Source organism: Pithys albifrons, chromosome 13, assembly GCF_047495875.1.
Source record: "Pithys albifrons albifrons isolate INPA30051 chromosome 13, PitAlb_v1, whole genome shotgun sequence".
NCBI lineage: Eukaryota > Metazoa > Chordata > Aves > Passeriformes > Thamnophilidae > Pithys > Pithys albifrons.
Window position 1 is genome coordinate 15,029,332 of NC_092470.1, and position 20,851 is coordinate 15,050,182.

The 20,851-nt window shown below is 42.0% G+C and overlaps 1 protein-coding gene across 5 annotated transcripts in view; it reads right to left on the reverse strand.

Annotated features, from left to right (window-relative positions):
- AKAP13 (A-kinase anchoring protein 13) overlaps positions 1–20,851 on the reverse strand; it is a 92,762-nt gene that overhangs the window by 66,692 nt on the left and 5,219 nt on the right. For 3 of the 5 annotated variants that reach the window (XM_071568499.1, XM_071568498.1, XM_071568495.1), the window contains exon 1: positions 3,484–4,225. The exons of the other annotated variants lie outside the window; for them this stretch is intronic. In XM_071568499.1, coding sequence (XP_071424600.1) covers positions 3,484–3,564 — 81 coding nt within the window. In that variant the 5' untranslated portion in view covers positions 3,565–4,225. Of the gene's footprint in view, positions 1–3,483; positions 4,226–20,851 lie in introns of those variants that run through there. 5 annotated transcript variants of the gene reach the window in all.

Here is a 20,851-nt window from a genome sequence, read left to right on the forward strand (position 1 = left end):
TGGGATTGGTTCACCTGAAAAGCAGATAAATCAAACCTCAATAACCCAGTTATGAAAAAACTTACACCCACTGCCTACACTTCATAGTTTGGGCATTCGCATACAAAGGTAAAATGCAGATATAGGCAACAAGCAATTATAAAATATTCCCAATTGTGATTGTTCAGTCTCCCATTCCCAAAGCAAACCCAGTTCTTACTCTCCAACTCTGCAAAGCACTGCCTGTTCATCCACACTTGAACGCTTGTCTGACTTCACACGCATTTGCAAGGTGCCAGCCAGTGTGGTTTTCGTATTCTGTCCCTACATAGTTATATTTGTGGTAGCAGGCACAACATAAAAATGACACAGGGCTGCCAACACACACATGGGCACACTGAGACTTCCCATTTTGGGCTTGCAGTAACATAGCACAGACTGCTTTACCCTGCACGTAGCTGGTCAGAGCTCAGCTAAATGTTCAGACAAGCAGATATCCCACATACCCCAGGCTCTTCTCCCTCTTCTACTACAAAGCAATCCCAGTGGGAGTGATGATGGCAAATTTTTATGTCATTTCTGCATCATCCAGGCTTCCCTGCACAGTGGCAAACCACTGTGTTCAGAACCAAATTCATCATGTTTGCACTGCTGCAGCAGCCAGTAAAGAACATGGAATAATGGCATCATAGAATGGTTTCAGTTGGAAGGGAGCTTAAAGAGTACCCATTCCAATGCTCCTGCCATGGGAAGGAACATTTTCCAAGAGATCGGGCTGCTCAAATCCCCATCCAACCTGGCCTTGAACACCTCCAGGGTCAGGACATCTTACAGCTTCTCTGGGCAACCTATGCCTCACCAGCCCTACAGTAAGGAATTTCTTCTTAGGACGAAGTCCTACCTCTGACACAGAGGCTGAGACACCAAGTAACCTGCTGCCTCTTGTTTCTTCATATGTGGGGACGAGGAAGAAACTCTGTTAAGGCCAAAAATAATTGTGTGAATCAACCCTCAGAATTGCTGAGGTGTTTTTTTTTTTTTTTTGTAACTCCATAAGCCAGTGCTTCAGACACAATCTAAACATGGAAAAATTGAACCTCAACACAGTGACCCTTCAGAAGAGACATGCATTGCAAAACAATCAGTAGGAATGAAAACTCTTTTGTGACTGTATCTAAAAATGGTTGCAATCAATGCAAATATAATCCCATCTATAAACATTTAATACCCAAAATGACATGAGAGCTTCATTCACCACTTGTTCCAGTTGTCCTTCTCCATCAGCTGATTTTATTTCCTATGTCATGACTGAGTCACCATCCCTGGAGGTATTAAAATGACATGTAGACGTGGCACTCATGGACATGCTTCAGTGGTGGACTTCTCAGTGCTGGGTTAATGGTTGGACTTGACGATTTTAAGGGTCTTTTCAACCTAATCAGCTCTATGATTCTATGATTATTCAGTTCCCTGTCTTGAAATGAAGCAAAGAACATATTCATCTACCACTTAAACTACAGCTTGTCTAAGTCAATCTGCAACCCAAACTGAAAGCTGTTTGGTGCTTTGTAGGTATCTTGATAAAATTTCAATCAGATCAAACCCTCTTGATGGATCCAATTTGGGTTTGTTTTTGTTGTAAGGGAATTTACTTGCTTTTTAATGCTTGACACTTAAGAAACCCTGTCCCTCTTAACTCCCCAAAATACAATCACCTAGCTAACATATAGTTTTATTTCAGTACTTTAATTAAAACCAAATCCAATAAAAACCCCACCCCCAGCTCCCTCATTAAAGGTCTGATCCAACTCCCATTAACGTCAAGAGATGATCTGCCACTGACGCACTCTAGTGCTGGCTGGGATCCTTAGATCATCAAAATTTAATTTCATCTACCAGTTATGTTATAGAAACCAGATAAAACATGAAGAACAACTGAAAATCGAGCTAAAGTTGATTGCAGCTATAGCTGTCACCAGCACCCTCCTATTTTAAACATCTGTAGCCAGTACAGTCTGCGTTGGGAGCAGCAACGCGTGCACACACGCACACATATATGGACACTGAGTCATTTGCAGGGACAGACAGTATAACCCACAGTTTTGAAACTCCATTAGGAAAATGCTAGTTGGAACTAACAAGAGCCACATTTTGTTATAAAACCTGAGCTTTGCTCAAACAAGAATTAATTTAAGGAACTGATGACATCAGAAATACTAAAGTCAGATCATTCTAGTGAATTACATTTCAACTAAGGCATTCAGATTCTCTTTATAAAGAAAAAGATTGTGTTTTTTATTAGCAACTATGACTGTCAAGGGTACCAGACCTTCTCCCAAGAATTATTAACCAGTCATTTCATTCAAGTAGAGTGTGCACAATAAATCAACATTTTTAATGACTCACAGGATGTCTAGATACTGAATCCCATGGGATTCAACCCTCAAACAGTATCATTAACATAAGAGTTCAAAAATACTAAAAAAAATTGAGTTGGTAGAGAAAACAACTTACAGTTATTTGTGTCACTGAAAACCAAAACATAGGTTGAATTAAAGGAAAATACTTTCATCCCTAAACAGAGCAAGTTAACAAAAGCCAAGTCTATTTTAGTGCAGATAAAGTAGGACAAGAATGAATTGAAAATAAATTTGTTGTGTGTTCTCCTCCTGACTTGGAAACAAAAGCATGAAGCAAAAATTCTCAAAGAGGAAGCCATACAATCATGCAGAATATCACTGCTTCAGCTAAGAAAAAAGGGAGAGGGAAAGGAAATGCTCTTCCAGGAGTTAAGATCTCTAAGTTGGGCTGTGTTTTGCAGTCCCTCTGGCTGCTCTCCTATTTCCATTCACTCTGCCAGGAAACTGCTGAAGCTCCAAAAAGCTGTTATGGAGACAGGACATTCCCAGACTGCCATTGTGCCATTTGGTGGAGCACTTGCTAATTTTAGATTAGAGAGGGAATGCACTGGGCCAATTAGCCAAGAACCACTCCTGACTCTTGCTCCAACCTATCCTCAGAAAAATTCACACCCAAACAACAAGACCGACACCACCACCCTTCAAACACAAACGAGAAACAAGAGGCAAAAGAGGATACACTATGCCTTTTTTTGTCAGAATACATCTTTCAGTGGGGGCACATGTGCATTTCAACCCCAAAAACAACCACTGGAAATGAAAACTTTTGCCCCCTATGCAGAAAACCCACCTGAGAGGGTTCTAAACAAGGAGGCGACTGTTTTATGGCAGAGAGCAAGAAAGACAGACAGGAAGCAATCCCGAAGAGTGCATGCCACAAGATATTATCTAGCTGCAGAGATAACATTTGGCACGAAATGGTTTGATAACATTCAAAACCATCTCCACAGTGAAGAGCCAGAGCTCTCCCACCTGTCCCTCCTCTCTGTGCAGCCCAGCTGGGGACACAGATACAGCAGAGAACAGATTGACCCACAGGAGACAGGGAAAGGAACCCATAAATAAATGCACACAAACACCATACCTTTAACAACACAACATCTACAGTCCTGTCCACCTTGGAGATGTCGCACAGGCTGTACCGCCTCTTGTGGCGTTCGTACATTTTGTCCAAAAAGCCGGGAGCGGAGGAGCAGAGCCCACCATGAACCCCGGGCTGACCACGGCCAGGCACTCTCCACACCTCTCACATTCGTGCTCAGAGGAGTCCCCGTGTCTCAGCACAGCAGCCTCTCCGAGCTCCTCAACAGGAAAAAGAAAATCCCAGAGCTGCGACCGGCTGATAAAGTCTTCTCGGAACAGATTTGCTTACACAGGCAACGCAGGAACTTATAGCGAACAAAAGATATTTGAAGATAGCTTTATACATATAGGATTACTTTTTTTGCAACTGCTAAGAATGGTATCAGCCTTCCTGTTATAGTAATAATAAAAGAATGTTTTCCAGACAACTTTGATATCCAAAAAGCACCAGAACAAAAATCCTGCCTGAAAAGAGAACAAAAGCCAGATGTGTGCAGCAGGAACCCTGACACTCCAGGAAGAAAGGGAGAAGGTAGGCTCAGCCACGACGGGTCTAATTCAGGAAAAAAAAGAAAAACAAAAAAAAAAAGCCAATCACTGTATCCAACGTAAATACTGTCACCAACGTGTTTTGTCTTTCACACCCTCATTCACTGAAACAAAAAAAAAAAATCTACTTTTCTCCTTTCTAGTCAGTCCACTGTTCACCAGGCAGGAGGGCTCGGTTTTGTGTTAAGTTTAAATTTCTGATGACAGCACAGGGCAAAAGGAAAGAAAATAATAAAATAAAGCCACTCCCCTCCCGATTTGGGCCGGGACGTCACTGCTAGCCTTTTTAGTCCTGCACCAGTGTTCTCCCAGCTTTCAAATTTTCTTTGCAGTTGTGGGAGCATGATTCAGAGAGGAAAAAAAAATGAAGGGGGGGGGGGGGGGGGGGGGGGGGGGGGAGAAAAAGTAGCAGCTTTTCTTTGCCAGCCTCTTCCACCTCCGGCTGCAGGCATTCAGCATGTCTGTTCAGTCCAAAAACAGACTGAGAGAAAAGGGATGTCTTTGGAGAGGTTAAAAGACTCTCCTACTCCCTCAGGCCAGGTGAATCAAAGACAGTTTCAGGGTTAATGCTTTCCTAAACCAGGAATGGAAACTTATGATTTAATCAGTGCACATGAAAAAAAAAAGGAAATCAGCCATTTAGTTTTTTTGTTTTGTTTGCAACACTAAAAGATTTCAGCTACTACTTGTCCAGAAAAGACATTTTCCCCTCTTTTTCCTAGGTTAAAAGGCAGAGCTTTTTTTTTAAGAAAAAAACAAACCAAAAAAAACCCCACCAAAAAACACCCTTAAGTTTTTCATGTTTCTAATGCTGGGCCAGCCGGAGCGACTCTCTGCTCTCAATAGCTCATTCACATCAGCTGGGCCCTGCACGCTCACTGCCACATGGTTTCCTGTTTTCAAACTGCCCCCTTGCAGCCCCCTCTGCTTTCCACCCCACCCTGACCTCTCCAGGGACGAAATCTTTCCATACTTCCCTGGCTTTAGACATTCTCTCATTCACTGATTCAAAAGGGAATTGGGGGTGGTTCAAAATGAAGAAAAAAAAAAAGAAGAAATGGGGAAGTGGGGTCTTCTTTGACTGGGAGTTTGTAACAACCAGAACTTGCTGCTTTGCTAAATAAAAAAGCTGAAAATGCAGGAATTTTTAATCGCATGTTGCAAAGCAGGAAATACAGAATTGGAAACAGCACTTATAAACCCAAGGTTTATTTGCCAATCTCCAAAAGCCATCCTCAACAGCACTGGGCAAACTGGCCCACCTGCTGTTGCTGGGATTTGTCCCTCTCCTAAAGCTTAGTTAGGGGTTGTTGGTCTTTTCATCCAGTCCTGGAGGGTGGTCCTGGTCCCCTGGTTGTATAAGGAGCTTTACAAACACCATCTCAAACTCTGGCAAAGGTGACTCAAACCCTGCAGCCTGCTGAAATGGAGAAAAAGCATGTTTTCAGCATTTGAGTGCAAGATGAGTCTTCCAAAGGAAATCTAAACCCATCTGCTGCAAACAGGCACTCTGGCTCCTCTCTTCCCAGTGCTATAGAGTCTTCTGGCTGTCGAAAAACATTGCACCACTGCCTGCCTGTGAGTAACACAGGAACTGACTCTCCTCCATGTCTGTTTGGTAGAACATCAAAAAATCAGGAATTTACAGAACCACAACATACTATTTTGGGCTCCTGGATGACACCCCCAATCCGTACAGATTACACAAAAGCAGAGTTACCCTCCAGATTAAGCAGGTTCAGTAAGCAAGCGAAGAAGAGCATCTTTTCCTAAGACCTGGTGACACAGTGGCGAACCCCCATGCCAAGGTCCACCTTGGAAATTGCTGTCCTCGTGTGCTGGACAGGATGGGGACTCGTCACGGATGAGCTGCCCCAGGTAAGGGACACAGGTACACTCTTACCTAGTCAATGCGAGGTATCTCCCCCAACTTTCATCAGGCTCCAGTCTCTCCCTCACAACCCAAAGCTTCATCTCCACCACACCACTGAACTGAGGAGGATCTCTACGAAGCTCTCTTACAGCTACAATCCCTGGCTCGAGATCTCAGCCAATGACACTGTTCTCTTCAACAACAAGCGAAGCTTCTGCTTTCAGTATTAGGACACACATGAAATGTAGTCGTACTTTGGGGACTTTCTGGAGGCACCAGTTTTCTCCACAAGTAATGAATCCCAGCAATCATGTGCCTGTCGAGATGAGGAATCAGAAATGGCTGTGACAGCATTCCAGGCCTTCAAACACTACCATACAAGGCAGGGATTTCCTCAATCTAAATTTACAAGACAGGAACCTATAAACAAAGTGTGTGAATTTAGTTCAGGTGTAAGAATTTGCAACAGTCACCGTGTCTTAATGATGCTCAAATGTTTCACTGCAGATATTTTTGTTTTCAGATCAATTTAATTATGTCTGCTGGCATATACAGCCAACATTTATCCAAATAACAATTGCACAACTCTGCCCAGATGCTCCATTTAAAGGACTTTACCTTTGATCCACAGAGTTCCTCTGGCAACCAGAAGGAGATGTTCAGGTACAGGGCTCAAGTAATGCCCACCTTGCAGAGGAGACTGCCAGGTGAATATCCCTATGGACTGCAACAGTGCACCTTCCACGGAGATCCAAGACAGGTACAACCTTTAGCTATACCAACACCCACTCTTCTGTAGCTGAAATGGTAAACATCTCCAGCCAAAGGAGAGAGGAGACACATTTGGAGATGTGCAACTTTCATAGCAGAAAGTTTAAAGAGGAGGCCAATCTTTGGATGGCCAAAAGCCACAAGTAACACAGTGTGTGATTTCATGGGGCAACAGGGAACTGAAAGCTCAGGTGGAAGGTGCAGACAGGTGGCAAGAGCTGGCTAAGGAAGCTGTCAGACAAATGGCCAGGCTGGGTGACTCTGGGCTCAGGATGTATCCCAGGAATTTGCACATGTACCAGGACTGGATGCATGGCCATGCCCTGTCTGTGAATCAAGGTATGACCAGCCTTCCTCCATAATTATGTCTTGATCTAGTAAAGTTTGTCAACTGAACAAACTGAACACCTTGACTCTCCTACATCTACAGCCACCGAGAAAAAAGAATCAACACAAATAAACAAAAATCCCCCCCTTCCCTTCTGTTTTTCTTAAGATTCCAAATCCCTAATTTGTTCCAAGAGTTTTTTCTGTGGTTATGTTCCTGACTCACACTCAAGATCAGGAGGCTGGTGATGACTACAGTCCATCTCATCTTCAATTCCAGACTACTGTTGAAGGATGGTGGGAAGGGGAAACGTGATATAAACAAATAGAAGATAATATGCCAGACATACTCTCCCTTGGGAGACCATCACTCTCTTCCCACATTAGGTGGGGCTTTTGCTGCATTGTTTCAGGCTAGAAATCTTGCCTTGCACACAGCCTGACATCCACACAGGCACAGAAAGCAGATGCAGAACACAGACTGAGCTGGGATGGAGCAGAACAAAGGTTTCCAGTCTCTTTTGTCCGGCTATTTAAGGTAGTCCTTGAATGCCATGTAAGTGTTTAGACAGTACACAGTATTTACACTCTGAAACACAATGAGTCAGACAATCAGAAGATAAAGATTAAATTAAAGAAACCTTGCTCTAACAAGTAAATAATTATCTTTTTTTGGCAAATTGCACAAAATGGAACAGAGACGTGAGCAGCAGCCCCAGCCACCGTCTGCTGATGCGACAGTTCTGGGCTCCTTATTGAAAACATCTGGAAGTGCTGAGCCGTTTAGTGCAGACAGGAGTTTGAAACTATCCAATCGTTTCATATCCAAACCAAAGTCCAGCGCTGCAGATTTCAAGGGAAGGAAAAGAGGGGGAATTAAAAAAAAAAAAAAAAGGGCACTTGATCACACCATATGATCTGTAACTCATCCAGATAAAACTCCTCCTCCTCCACTCGCTAACAGACCTCTTAATGACAAGGAAATCATGGTTATCCTGAAACAGACTGAACTATTGTTATCTGTTTCAAATTACTTTTGCCATATCGTTATGAAACACTGAAAATGATGCAATCTGCAGAAACGCTCAAGCATATTAACTTTTTTCACTGCGCCTCTGATAGGAACTAATGGAGCAGCAGATGAAAAGGAAAATTCTGCCTGCTTTAAGCACGTCAAAATTCAATTTTGGGCACTAAAACCAGGAGATAATAAATTCCTCAGACAGTAAGAGAAAAGGATTACAATTTTAACTGCTTTTTTCTTAAAAGGAATCAGCTTTTTGGAACGGATTTTTAAAATGTTATGTTTCTGGCACTTGCACAGATAGACAAAACAAATTGCCTTTTTCCTAAAACTAAATAAGGCAAAACAAATCTGCAGTCTAACGCTGCAAAGCTTGCAAGAGGAGCACATCCTATGTGGAAGGGATCCACATCCACCGTGTCTGCTGCAAAGCAGGTCAGCACTGCCCAGAGAAGACCAAGATGGATGCTCAAATGGGGATTTTGAAGCAGACCAGACAGCTGCTGACCACAGCGGGCACTTGCACCGCAGACCTTGGTAAAGACCTCTGGGCTGTTAGATAATGCATTTCTCATATTTGCAGGAGCATTTTAAGACTGAGAGGAGCTTAGTGACCAATCCAATCCCACCCTGCCCATCTATCTGCATCCCTGTGGTGTCGTGGCACTTCGGTCCAGAGCTGCATTCCTCTGGCCATGGCATGACCCACCAGTGTGCCACCTTCTTCAAGGGGTGACCCCAAAAGGCTGGTTGTAATTTTGAATTCCCCTACCACGTAGGGCCTAGAAAGAAGAGGAATCACACAGAGGGACACAGACAGTCCCCCGTGACCAGGCATCACAAGGATCCCACCTGTGGCAAGCACTGCACTCCTGTTAAAGGAGAAGGGCAGAGATGCAGCAATAAACCTTCACAATCCTGGTCCTAAACCAACTCAATACTCATTAGTTTGATTTAATCCTTGAGGCAAATCACTTAACCAACAAAAGTTCTATTCTTCAGCTTGAGTACCCCCACCTCTGTCTAAATTTCCCTATCTAAATCATATCTTCACACAAAAGTCTGGAGAGAGACATTTCCTCACAGAGCAATATCACACTTTGGGATGACACGACTGAGTTGAATTTAATATCCAAACAACCCACCATCCAGCTGCAGCCTGTATTTGAGCTCAAAGACAGAACTATCTAACAAACAGCTAAAGAGCCATGGGGGAATGAGGAGGGCTTGGAAAGCTGTCAGAGATATGGATACACGGAGTGTGTGTTTTGAGAAAATACAAAAATACCTTGAGAGACCTTCAGTCACTTCCTGACCTTCCCTTTTCTAATATTTCTCAGAGACCTGGTGTACATTTTTCAGGAATTTCCATTGTCCAAATAACCTTCAAAAAATGCTGGAGCTTTGGTCTGCCACAGAGCATTCCAGAGGAAGTCAACTGCCCATCTTACTGTTCCCAAATGGCTACAAGAGAAACACATCCCACGCAAGAGATTAGCAACCCCTCAGCTGACTTTACATCACTGCAAGATCTAGTTCTTCCTTTACCAAAAATAATGGCAAATAAGGATGTCTGGCTGGCTGAAGTGCTGTGAGATCTTGGACCATGCCACAGATATTTATTTAGTGTGTTATGGGAGTTGAGAGAAATACTTCTGCTGTCAAACATTGGACATGTTGCTTTGCTCTGTGAATTCCAACAATGAAAATGGGGAGGGTAAAACATTGAGTGGATAAAGCAGGAACAGTCCCCAGAATAGGCTGTCAAGCATCACCTGAGCTATGAACAGCAGAAGCAAACCACCCTCCCCAAAGCAACCCGGGATGCACGTTTCCTGTGTTCTCCAGGATGTCAGCTGCTCCCATGCTCAGGCACTTCCTTCCCACCAGGGCATGGGGTCTAATGACCTATAGATTGGGTCAAACACCGAAAATATGAGGACTTTCATATAAGAATAACCTAATTTGCAACTAAGACATTTGGATGAGAAATTATGCTTTGGGTTTCACAGCTGGCTCAGCCCATCCTCAAGCTGCTCCTGAAGAAAAAGCATTCAGTACTCTGATCTCATCCAACACTAAAGTTGGGCATGGTAGCTTTGCTTAAGTTTCTCTTCACATTTTTCAGTTGCTGGTAATGAACATGTGAATTTTGCACGCACAAAGTGAGCAACCCTAAAATTAACTCAGTTGGACAGAGCACAGTGCTAATAATACAGAGTTGTGGGTTTGATCCCCATAAGGGCCATTCACTAAAGCATTGGACTCAATGACCTTTATGGGTCCCTTCCAACTCAGAATATTCTGTGATTCTGTGATGATCTTTGCTAATTATGCTGGTTCCACTCTAAAGGCAGAATTACAATTTCTGGGATCTGGAAAGATAGTGACATAAATAAGAGTATTTAAGACAGTGAACTGCATTTATAGGAGTTTTCAAACCCTCATAAGCCTTATACAAGTCACTTGAAATTGGTTTGGACAGGCTGTCTATCCACCAAACACTTGAATGCCTGCTCAATCCACAGGATACTCAATCAAGCAATGTCTAATAACTTATCCTTGCAGAGAAGTTAAGGAAGATATCACTGCATTTGTCTGAAATGCAAGAAAAAGGGGATGTTTCCTTATCTATAAACTTCACAAATGCAAAACTCAAGGGAGTTTTTAATTTTTATGTCATTCACAATAAAAAAAACCATATTCTGACATGCCTGGGATAGATAAAGGACATAAGAAAGTACTGATTTACACAAACTTGAGGAAGAGTAAAGTTCTACACCTCAAGATATGAGGTTAAAAATCAGTATGAGGTTTTGTGCAGGAAAGCAAACCACCTGATGATTCCAGAGCACAGGAAACATCCCTGTATTATGAGAGGACAGCATGACCCCCATTGCTGCAGGCATGGCAGAGGAGCAGGCAGACATCGCCTGGGCTGCTCGAGCATGCCTCACCACAACATGAGATCAGTGCCATGAAAGGTCTGAAGGATGCTTCTAATCTGAAGAATTATGTATTTAGCCAAAAACAGAGACAGGATAGCAGATTGTTTAGATGAATTGGTGGATTAAGCCCAGCAAAAATGACGTATGGTATCTGTGAGTGAAATTAATGGACAATATAAAAATGACACATTTTGAACTGAGGAAATTATTCAACTTTTGCCATTCTTTCATGCCTACAATTTAAGGCACCGTAATCTAACTGAAAAACAGAGACAGGTCATTGAAATGAATAAACCATGCCAGAAAATGATTCAGCTTCCCTTGTGGGTTTTTTTTTTCTTTCTGTTATTAATTGAAGTCCCTAGGATTCAGCCCTTGGGAAGCCCACACGACCCAGTGTATTGTCCTGGCCAGGGACTCTGTCAAAAGGGAAAAAGTTATCTCTTCTTTTATCTTGTAATTGAAAATCTGGGAGGGGAAGTGCTGGGAAAGTAGAGCACTGTACAAAGGCACCCATCAAATTCCCAGGTCAGCTTGTTGCTCAGCTGCTAATGAAGGCATTGGAATGAAGACACTGTGGCATTTGTTTTGCCCTTCCAGTATTTCTGTTTGCTTTGTGGGAAGGAGGATCTGAGCCCTGACTGGTAACTGAGAAGCTCTGAGAGCAGTCAAGCCCCCTCTCCCAGCAGTAACAAACACTCCAGCTCACTCTCCTACCTACGCTCACATCCAACCAATGTTTTCATGCCCTCTCTACATGCATTTGGAAACTTGAAATAAAATCCAATGCAAACTTTGAGAGGAGGCATTTGGACTCCAGCTCCTGCCAGGGAGGTCTGCTTTAGGACCACATGAGTATTCCTTTGCTCACTGTTTTATCTGTTTCCCTGGTAGTCTCAGCAAAGAATATTAAACAACCACGTCTTTACAGCTCAAGAAACCAGGAGAGAATGTTGACCCTTTGGAAGAAACCTGGTTTTATCCATTTTTACCCCACTTTCATCCCTCTAGACTAAGCTGGGTAAGGATTCATTGGGTCCACAAAGCCATCATTAATGACTGCTATATCAATCCATGCTAAATATGTCCAACTTTAGAAAACATTTTTAAAGGAATTTCAGGACATAAAACACATATAATTAACAGCCAGATATGTGGAAGCATCACCATTAGTGAGGAACTTTCTCAACTGTTGACACTGTTCCAGAAAAATAATAAAATATTTATTCTAGGGTTATAAACTAACACATGCTACGTCTCCTCTACCAGCTTTTCAAAGAATACTCTACAGTAACATCTGTTATTGTAAGGATAACTCCTAACTGGAATAATGGATCCAAGCCCTGCTCTTACACTTCTCTTCTTAAAGGTAAGGAATGTCCCTGTAAACATGGGGAATGTCAAGACAATACAAGTGTTTCAGAGAAACTTCAGTTGCTGTGTTTGTTGCTCTCCTCTCTCATTTTCCACCTGCCGCAGCTTTATTCAAAAGATAAATAAATACATTTAAGCCAATGGATCATCGTAACTGGGGCCAAAAATGTAAAAAAGCAGCATTTATTATACCTTGCAATTGCCCTGAGTTATCTTTCTGGACTGCCCCAGGACTGCAAATTTTTGTGCTGCAGATAAAGAAAATGGAGCATTTGAAATTTCTTGTCAGTGACTACAAGGAAAGGGTTGGTTTTGTTTTCTTATGAAGAAAGGGGAAAATGTTCTGAAGCTTCCTCTCCAGGCTAAAATCTAAAGCATTTACAAGACTCAGGAGCACGAAAGCTTGCAGATAATCAGCAGAACTGATGCCAGTTCAATCAAAGCAAATCAGTAACAGCAACTGGGAGGAGTACAGATGATGTACCATCATTCTGTATTTAAAAAAAAATCCTTTTTGTTATGCAACAGTTAAATAATTTAACTGCTTCTAGTTATTAATATTATTCCTCAGCTAGTCTTTTTTGGCTATAATGCAGCACTGATCTCTTCTGTTTTTGAAGTTTTCCTTTTGGAGAAAAAAAAAGAAAGGCAACTTCAAAACATGTAAAAATTAATGAAACCCATATGTGGGATACTGTCATTATTCCATGTTTATAAGAGGATCAGGTTTTGTTAAATGGGCTTATTTAATGCCGAAGCATAAAAAATACCCAGCACAAGATCTGAAAGCTATTGAAAGCAAAATATTTTCTTTGTTAACCCAAGCAGTCAGTAACAAGCAAAAAGGCACAATTTAAACTAAAAGCCACTATATATTTTGATGCAACTTTGTTTACAGTTTCTCTGACAGCTTATAAAGTTCTCCTAAGCAGAGAAACATCTCCTAGATAGATTTTAGCCTTTTGACTCTTTTCACACCCCTACTGTATTTAAGCTGAGACAACCTAAAAATCAATGTCTTATGGAAACATCTGTTGATAAAAGCACAGGATTTAGACTTTTTTTCAACAGCTGTCACTATTTTATGCATTTTTTTGACTAGGCCAATTGGTAAGACTGGAAGAAAATAAAAGCTGGGCTCCTTTCCTGCCTTTGGTCTCTCTTGAGCAGCTGCAGTCGGCACCTCATTCCCTCCTCTGTACTGGGAGTTTGGGGGAAAATGCTGAATGTCCCCAAAGTCTGATCTTGCTCACAAGCCTCAGACAAGAAATAAAGGAAATACAGCTCCCAAACTGGCACCCATATCATCTCACTTACCTAAATACTGTCTTAAAATATCCTCTGTTGTAGCTGCTTTCTGCCATGCACAAGGGACTAACACACACTTCACTACCCATGTCTCTGCCTCCTATTTCCACTTCCAACAGCACTCCACAATGAACCCTAGGTTTGTCTTGCCTCACCTCCTGCCCTGCCATTTCATTGCTGGGATCCAGACATCTGCTGACATCCTCCATAAAAGATAACACGCCATATTTTAAGAGCCAATCTGCCAAAAGGCATTTGATGCTTCAGATAGCACCACTTACAACACAGAGAACACACACTGCTCACAGTAAGACATGCATAAAAACAGAATGTACTTTTCTTGGGAGTCTATTGCTTTCCTAACAAAAAACCCCAACAAGTCAACCAAAATATGCTATTTTCAACATTTAATTCAGCAGTTACCTGAAACAAGATGTTTCTATCTAAATTCTGTCTTCTTGAAAGAGAACAACTTACAAAGCTTTTAAAGCACTCCAGTTATTTTCAGCGTACATTCAAACTGTCATGAGCCAGAGAAAGCCAATAACCCGAGCATAGATTCCCCCCCCCCCCCCCTTGCTCTTTTTAACAGAGAGGACTTGTTTAATCTTACCTTCAAACTTCTTATTTCCCTGCCATGCACATGTAGAGTCTCTATTGGTTGTGCCAACTCTTGCCCAAAAGAACAGTCACAAAAAAAGCCAGTTTAAACAGAAACTGCTTATCTAAAGGAGGGAGAGCCCCAGGTTCACAAGTGAAGGAGATATTTCAGCATTAAAGAATTCTAGGAGCTACTCCAAGACATAAATTTTTGTTGTCTGGTACACTGTAAGGATTTGAAGCCCAGAAAGAAGCTATTTATTTAGTCTATATATACAGATTTATAACAAAGGCAGAGGATCCATCTAGGGTCTTCTGGGTGCTTTTTGCATAGTTTACAACATACAAAGTAAAACTCAGCTTATTCAAAGACAGAAACAAGAAATAAAGTTTTGACAAGCAAAATCAAACACTGTCCCTCAGTTATCTAGCTACGGATAAAAAGGTCTTTTGAGGTTTCTCCCCCCATCTCCTCAAAACAGATTTAAAACCAGAATTTGCAAAATGTCCTAAAACCCACTTCAGTCCATTCTGCAGGGAGCAAAGGACTTTCTCTTTCCCCTTACCTTTGTAACACCATGGGACCACAATTACAATCATGCCTCTCTTGGGTCTTCTGCGGGTAGGAGTATGTGGGCATGATATAAGCAACCCTCCTTCTTTTTAAAAGGCTCAAAAAGGTATATTACTGCTCTGTTTTACCCCTTGCATGCAGGTATTTGAAGCTAAAACTTCTCTACCTCCTCCTAGGCAAGCAGGTCAGTAAGTATTTCCTCACCTCTGTGAGTTAAAAATAAAAATAACAGCAGAACAAAACACCAAGAAACCCTTCTTTAATCTCAGCAGATTTTAATAGCCCACTCCTGTCCATGCCTTTGATAAGAATCAGTGTGATCTGCAGTGCAGTACTTTGGAGGAACAGAAGAGATTTCCATGCTCCTAAAGATCTCTGATTGAAACCAACGTTTCAGAGAACTGCACCTCCAGCCTTTGAAAATGTGTGTTTTGGAAATATTCCTCCCAGCCACTTTTAGGCATTTAGTGTGTCCAGCTGTGTTAAGAAACCAAGCAAAAGTTCAGTGTCAAGCAAGTCAGGATTATGATCTTTTGTGATTTATGGAGGTAAGCACAGTCTCAGACAGAAGAAAAACAAGTCACTTGATGCTAAACAGACTCAGTGCCAGGGCTCAGAGTAATAAGCGAGTGAGGGCGAGGCTTCACGTTCCTGCCTCTTATCTCACCAGCTGGAAAGACAACACATACAGAGGGAGAACGCAGCCAGCTGGTACAACATAGGCAGACAGCACCAAGGTACTTGCAAACACAGTATGTATTAGTGTTTGAGTAGAGAAGACGGAAATGCTCCAGGAGAGTGAGGCACATGGTATTTGATAAAGCTGCAGGTAAGAATATGTCCTCAAATAACTAAGCACATAAATAAGGAGAAACTATTAAGTGGCTGTTAACAGTATCAGGGTACAGATAAGCAAAGTCTTTAGGGAGAAGGAATATCTAAGCAGGCTGAGAAAACCATAGGCCAAGCATGAGACCTTCTGCAGATCTGAAAGGAGACCTACATAACTCAGGTTAAACACAGGCTAGCAACAATTCCTCCGCTTCAAACTACACAAACAGAAGAGAAAACCAACGAGGCAAGCCAGAAATATTGGCTCTGTCTTTTGGATTAGTCTCTTGGGCACAGCTACCGTCTCAATTTTCCTTAGTACATCACTGGTAATAAGATGATAAACACAGTAAGCAAAAAGGGAGTGAACAGCTAAGTTCACTGCTTAAGACAAAATCAAAAGTGTGCTACATCAAATACATGCTTATTTAGGCATAAATTTAATGCTTAAGAAAAGCAGAGAGAGAAGAGGAAGGAGAAGAACATTATTAACTGGAAGAGACCAAGTGCAAAAGAAAGGTTGGTTTAGAATTTGCTCCCATATGCTAATTCCTATACACCTGATCAACTATATTATACCAAACCATTGCAAAATTCTGACACATTCTTGTTACAGCCTCTATGCTGGGGTTATTCCAAAGCAGAAGTCCAAAACACAGACCACAACAGTAAAATACCAAACTGCTGATGGAAGGAGGTAAGCACAGTGAGAAGAAACTCTCTCATCCCTTATGTCTATCTGCTCTGGGGTCCCAATAAGAAAGTCACTCCTGTCCATGCTTTATACAGAGCCCACCCTTTGGAGACGACACCTCTTCTTTGGCATGACTGATGACTAGTACGAGTCTTCTACCAAAATTGAGAAATTTCACTTCCTTAAAAGTTTTGATGAATTTGGTACTTGGACAGTAAGAACAGCTATGGCTGTCCATAGCCCAAACATAACACCAAGACACTGCTCTGACCCTGCAGGTTTTAATTCTGACTTGCAGCTGCCTCAGCTCAGCCAAACCCTCACATACTTTCATTTTAGGCATCACAAGCTTGGATACCAAGTCACTCAGTCCTTCTGTGTAGACAAAAATATGTTACCATTCACTGCAACATTAACTATCTATTCTTGTTTCACAGTTCCTAGGCTTAAGACCTCTCCATCACCATCAAACTGCCCTGTGCTACTGCAAAGATTTCCCTGCAGAGCCTCCCTCCCTGCAGCTTGCACAGCAAAGCCCAGAACAGACAGTGAAACCGGGGCTGATGTGTCCTGCACAGTGATGAATTTACTAAGGGCTGACCGCCTGACAAAATTTCCTCCCAGATCTCTAAGGTTCTGTTTTGAGCAGGCAGGGCAGACACAGGATGATAGTGGGTGTGAGAAAGGGCCTGGCAGATGACTAGCACAAAGCCATGATTGCTGCTTTTATAGTGTTAATGGCGCTGCATCATTGGCACCTGAGAGCCCGAGGCTGCTGCCACCTTTTCTCTTGGCGCAAAGCTCAATCCTTCTTTGGCACCAGTGGGTCTGGGAAATTGCCATTTTTCAGCCAAGAATTGAAGACGGAAGAAGGTTCCTCCCAGGGAAATGGTGGGATGGGGGTTGTCACCCTTTAGTACTAATGCCAGGCTTAGGGTAGGCTCCCTTTTGGCTGGATTTTTCCATGTTTACTGTAGTTACAGGACAACATTTAGAGAGTTACACAAGTGATTTTAAAGAAGCAGGATGAGGACAGATCCTTTTCTTAAGCCTGCACTTTCCACCAGTGGACCTGGCTTTTATTTGTTTCCAACACTTCAGCTACTTTCTCTGAAATTATCCATGCTGTTGGGAAGCTCCCCATGATCTTCTGCAGGCCCTTTGGAAAACTGGATTTGTAACCGTCATCCTATAGTATGTACATATGTACACACATGCAGATGGAGAAAATGGACTTCAGTGTGCACAATGTGAATACTGGTAGATCCTCTGAGGGAGCAGTTCGTTAAAATAGGTAGTAGGTTCAGTAGTTTTGAGCCACAGAGCACCTCTCTACCACTTATCTGACCAGGAGCTGGCACTGGCATTAGAAGTGGATGTCCCTGTACCCCTTTGCCAGAATTTTCCCCATTTATCTGCTGAATTCAGAGAAGAGAAACACAAAACACTACAGCTGTAGAGGAGGAAAACTCTCTGGATCACACTTACCGTTCAACACAACAGTTATCTCAATGCCATGTGGGTTTCTCCTCTCTCCCACAAGCACTTTCCACCCAGTCTAGTGCATCCAAAAACCAAAACCAACGGGTAACAACAGACCTCAGGCTCTGTCCCATCAGAGCATCATCTATCTTATCTGTAACAACTCCCTGGGAAGGAGGTTTCCTAGTCTCCCTAGGTGGTCTTGCAATTGTTTTATGATGATAACAGGATGTTTTCTCAACATCCAGCCTAAATCATCCTGGCAAATTAGCAAATCAGTAAATTAAGGTGCCATGAAAATCTGAGACTTTAATAACCATTATTGCATGTTGGCAGACTGCTAGATTGCACAGTGGTTTTCTTTTTGTTGCACTGAATGAATTTAGTTCTTTCAATCTCTTCTCATATTTCTTTATCTCTTCTTGTTTCCTTCTGGCCACTCTCCAATATGCCTGTGTCCTCCTCAGAGCAGGGCACCCCAAACTGGATTTGATGACACTTACGATGGCTCCGCTGTGTCACACATGAGGAAGTCACCTCCCACACCTTATGGAGGACACTTCTTCACTATAACTCAAAACAAGATTCATCTCTTTGGCAACAGCCTCTCACTGTTGATTCACCTGTAACCCACTAAAAATCCTCAGTCTTTTTCTATCCATCCTTCTCCAGCCTAAACCTGACTTGGTAAGTGTGCACTTTGATTTCTCCTTTACAAATGAATCACTCTCGGGCTGCTTTCATCTCTTATCTGGATGCACTCTCCCAATTTCTTAAGGTCACTCTAAATCCTGACCCTGTTCTCCCAACCGCCTGCAAACCCTCCCAACATGATGTCATCTGAGTGTTATAAACATAGCTCCATCTACCAAATCATGACTGAAAATACTGCAAGTTTCCCCCAGAAAGTGACCTTGCTGATTTATCACACATTACTGCACTACTTGGATCAGTGGAGAGACAAAAGTGCAAGTCTTTTTCAAACGCCACTCTCCGTAAAGGTATTTAGAAATGCCGTGTTTATCTAGCAGGCTGCAACTTCCAAAAACACAGACATCAATTAGAAACTAATTCCTGTGGTAAAGGTAGGATGCATTAAATTCAGTAGGAACTTATTAATAATATTAATAAATGCAATGGGAAGGCTATTTCCCAGTGAACTCTGTTCCCAGGGTCAGCCAGCTACACTTTCTCAGTCACAGGCTTAGACAACTGAAGCCGCTGGATGAACTCAGCAGTGCAACCTTATCCATCCTGCCACGTGAAGACAAAGATTCAGCAAATAAATCACAGTTTCTGGGATAGACACATGAGAAGCATATCAGTTCATTTCAAACTGCTGCTTTACTTTTATCATGCTGGAGCCATCAGGCACCATTTAAAATTATTTTAGTATCTCAGTATGCAAAAGCCAAACCAAATTTCTCATCAGAATTAAGAATTATTAAATTTTTAAAAAATGTTAAGCTCTGATTCTAATAGATCACATCAAGTGATTGTCCCATTATTGTACTCATGATTCCCAAACTGAGCAGGAAGACAAGGACCAGGGGGAGTCTCTGGCAGGATAAGCACCCACAGCCTACCTTGAAAAAAGCTTGGGAAGTTCTGGTTTACGGAGTTTCTACAGGTGAACAGATATAACCTCTGAGAAAACATTACGGAAATTTAAGAAACACACTTTAAAAACGCATTTTAATTGGCAAAAACATTTTCCATTATTTTCTCTTCAGTGCCTATAACCTCACAGACTATTATTTTCCTAAACCTTTTTCTGCAGCAACTTTTTCCAGGATATGCACAAGAGCATCTCTCAGGCAGAGTCTTCTGAAACAACTATAGGGGAAAGTGTGAGAGCTTGTATCATACATGTAATACTGGCATCATGAATACAGCTAATTCTAAAAACTCTTGACAATTTTTAATTCCTCAGAACACAACTCAGGAGTTTTCCTCCTTCTTGTCCCAGTATGCTCAAGCCACTGTCCTTCACCCTGACAGCACTATACAAGAAGTTGCACTTTTTAAACTCCAAAATATTTTTTTTCACAACTCATGCATCTGAAAAGCTTTCAATGCTGTGCAAAAGTCTCACCCATAAAAACAGGAGCTAATGCAGTTCCCAACATCCAAAGCTGCCGACAGCACTGCAGCTCCTGACCAGGTGCAAACAACAACATTTCTCTTTGCAACAAGTTAAGAAAACCACTTTTACTAACCACAAATGGCTTTGTAATGAGAAGGCAATGAGCACCTGGAAGACTTCTGGCTACAAAAAGAGCCAGCCCTAAATAAAGCAGAGACAGGACGTGGCAGGAGATGCACACTGTGCGATGGCTCTCACAGTCCAGCTCCACGTGTGAATTGAGCTCTATTTATAAGCCTTCCCCTCTTTTTTTTTCAAATGAGCTTAATATACTGCAGTTGTTATTTTGTTTCTGTTGAACTTAGCAACAGGAAACCCTGTCAGTCCTGCAGCAAACTTTCCATTCCCCTGGCACTCCCATTCCTGCCTAGGAAAAGCCAGATTTCTAAAGAGGTGTTTGACAGGGCGGGAGGGAAAGGGAGAAGAAAGCACACACACAAAAATCAAAACGCCCATAAAACATGCAAACTGGAAGACAAATTCAGTAAGTTTCCTTTCTTTTATCCCTGTTTGAAAGGAAAAGGCAATATCCTACTTCACATTTTCTAAATATATCTTAATTCACTACCAAATTCCTAAGTTGTCGTCAGGAAAATTACCTTTAATAAAGGGTCAGTAAAAAAAAAAAGAAAATATCAGCATCTTTACACTCATACATTCCAGTTATGAAAGACTACCTTATCAGACAGGACAATTTTTAGCTTGGAAAGTTATTTTCTCTAGTTCCTGGCTAACTCACCAAGCAAACAGCTACAGAAATTAAGCCTTAACTTGTTAAAAACATAATAAACCTGATTTTATTACAAGCTTTGGCAAGACTGTTCTGCTCAGGAGCTTTATTGCATGATGAGCACAGATTTTTGGAGCT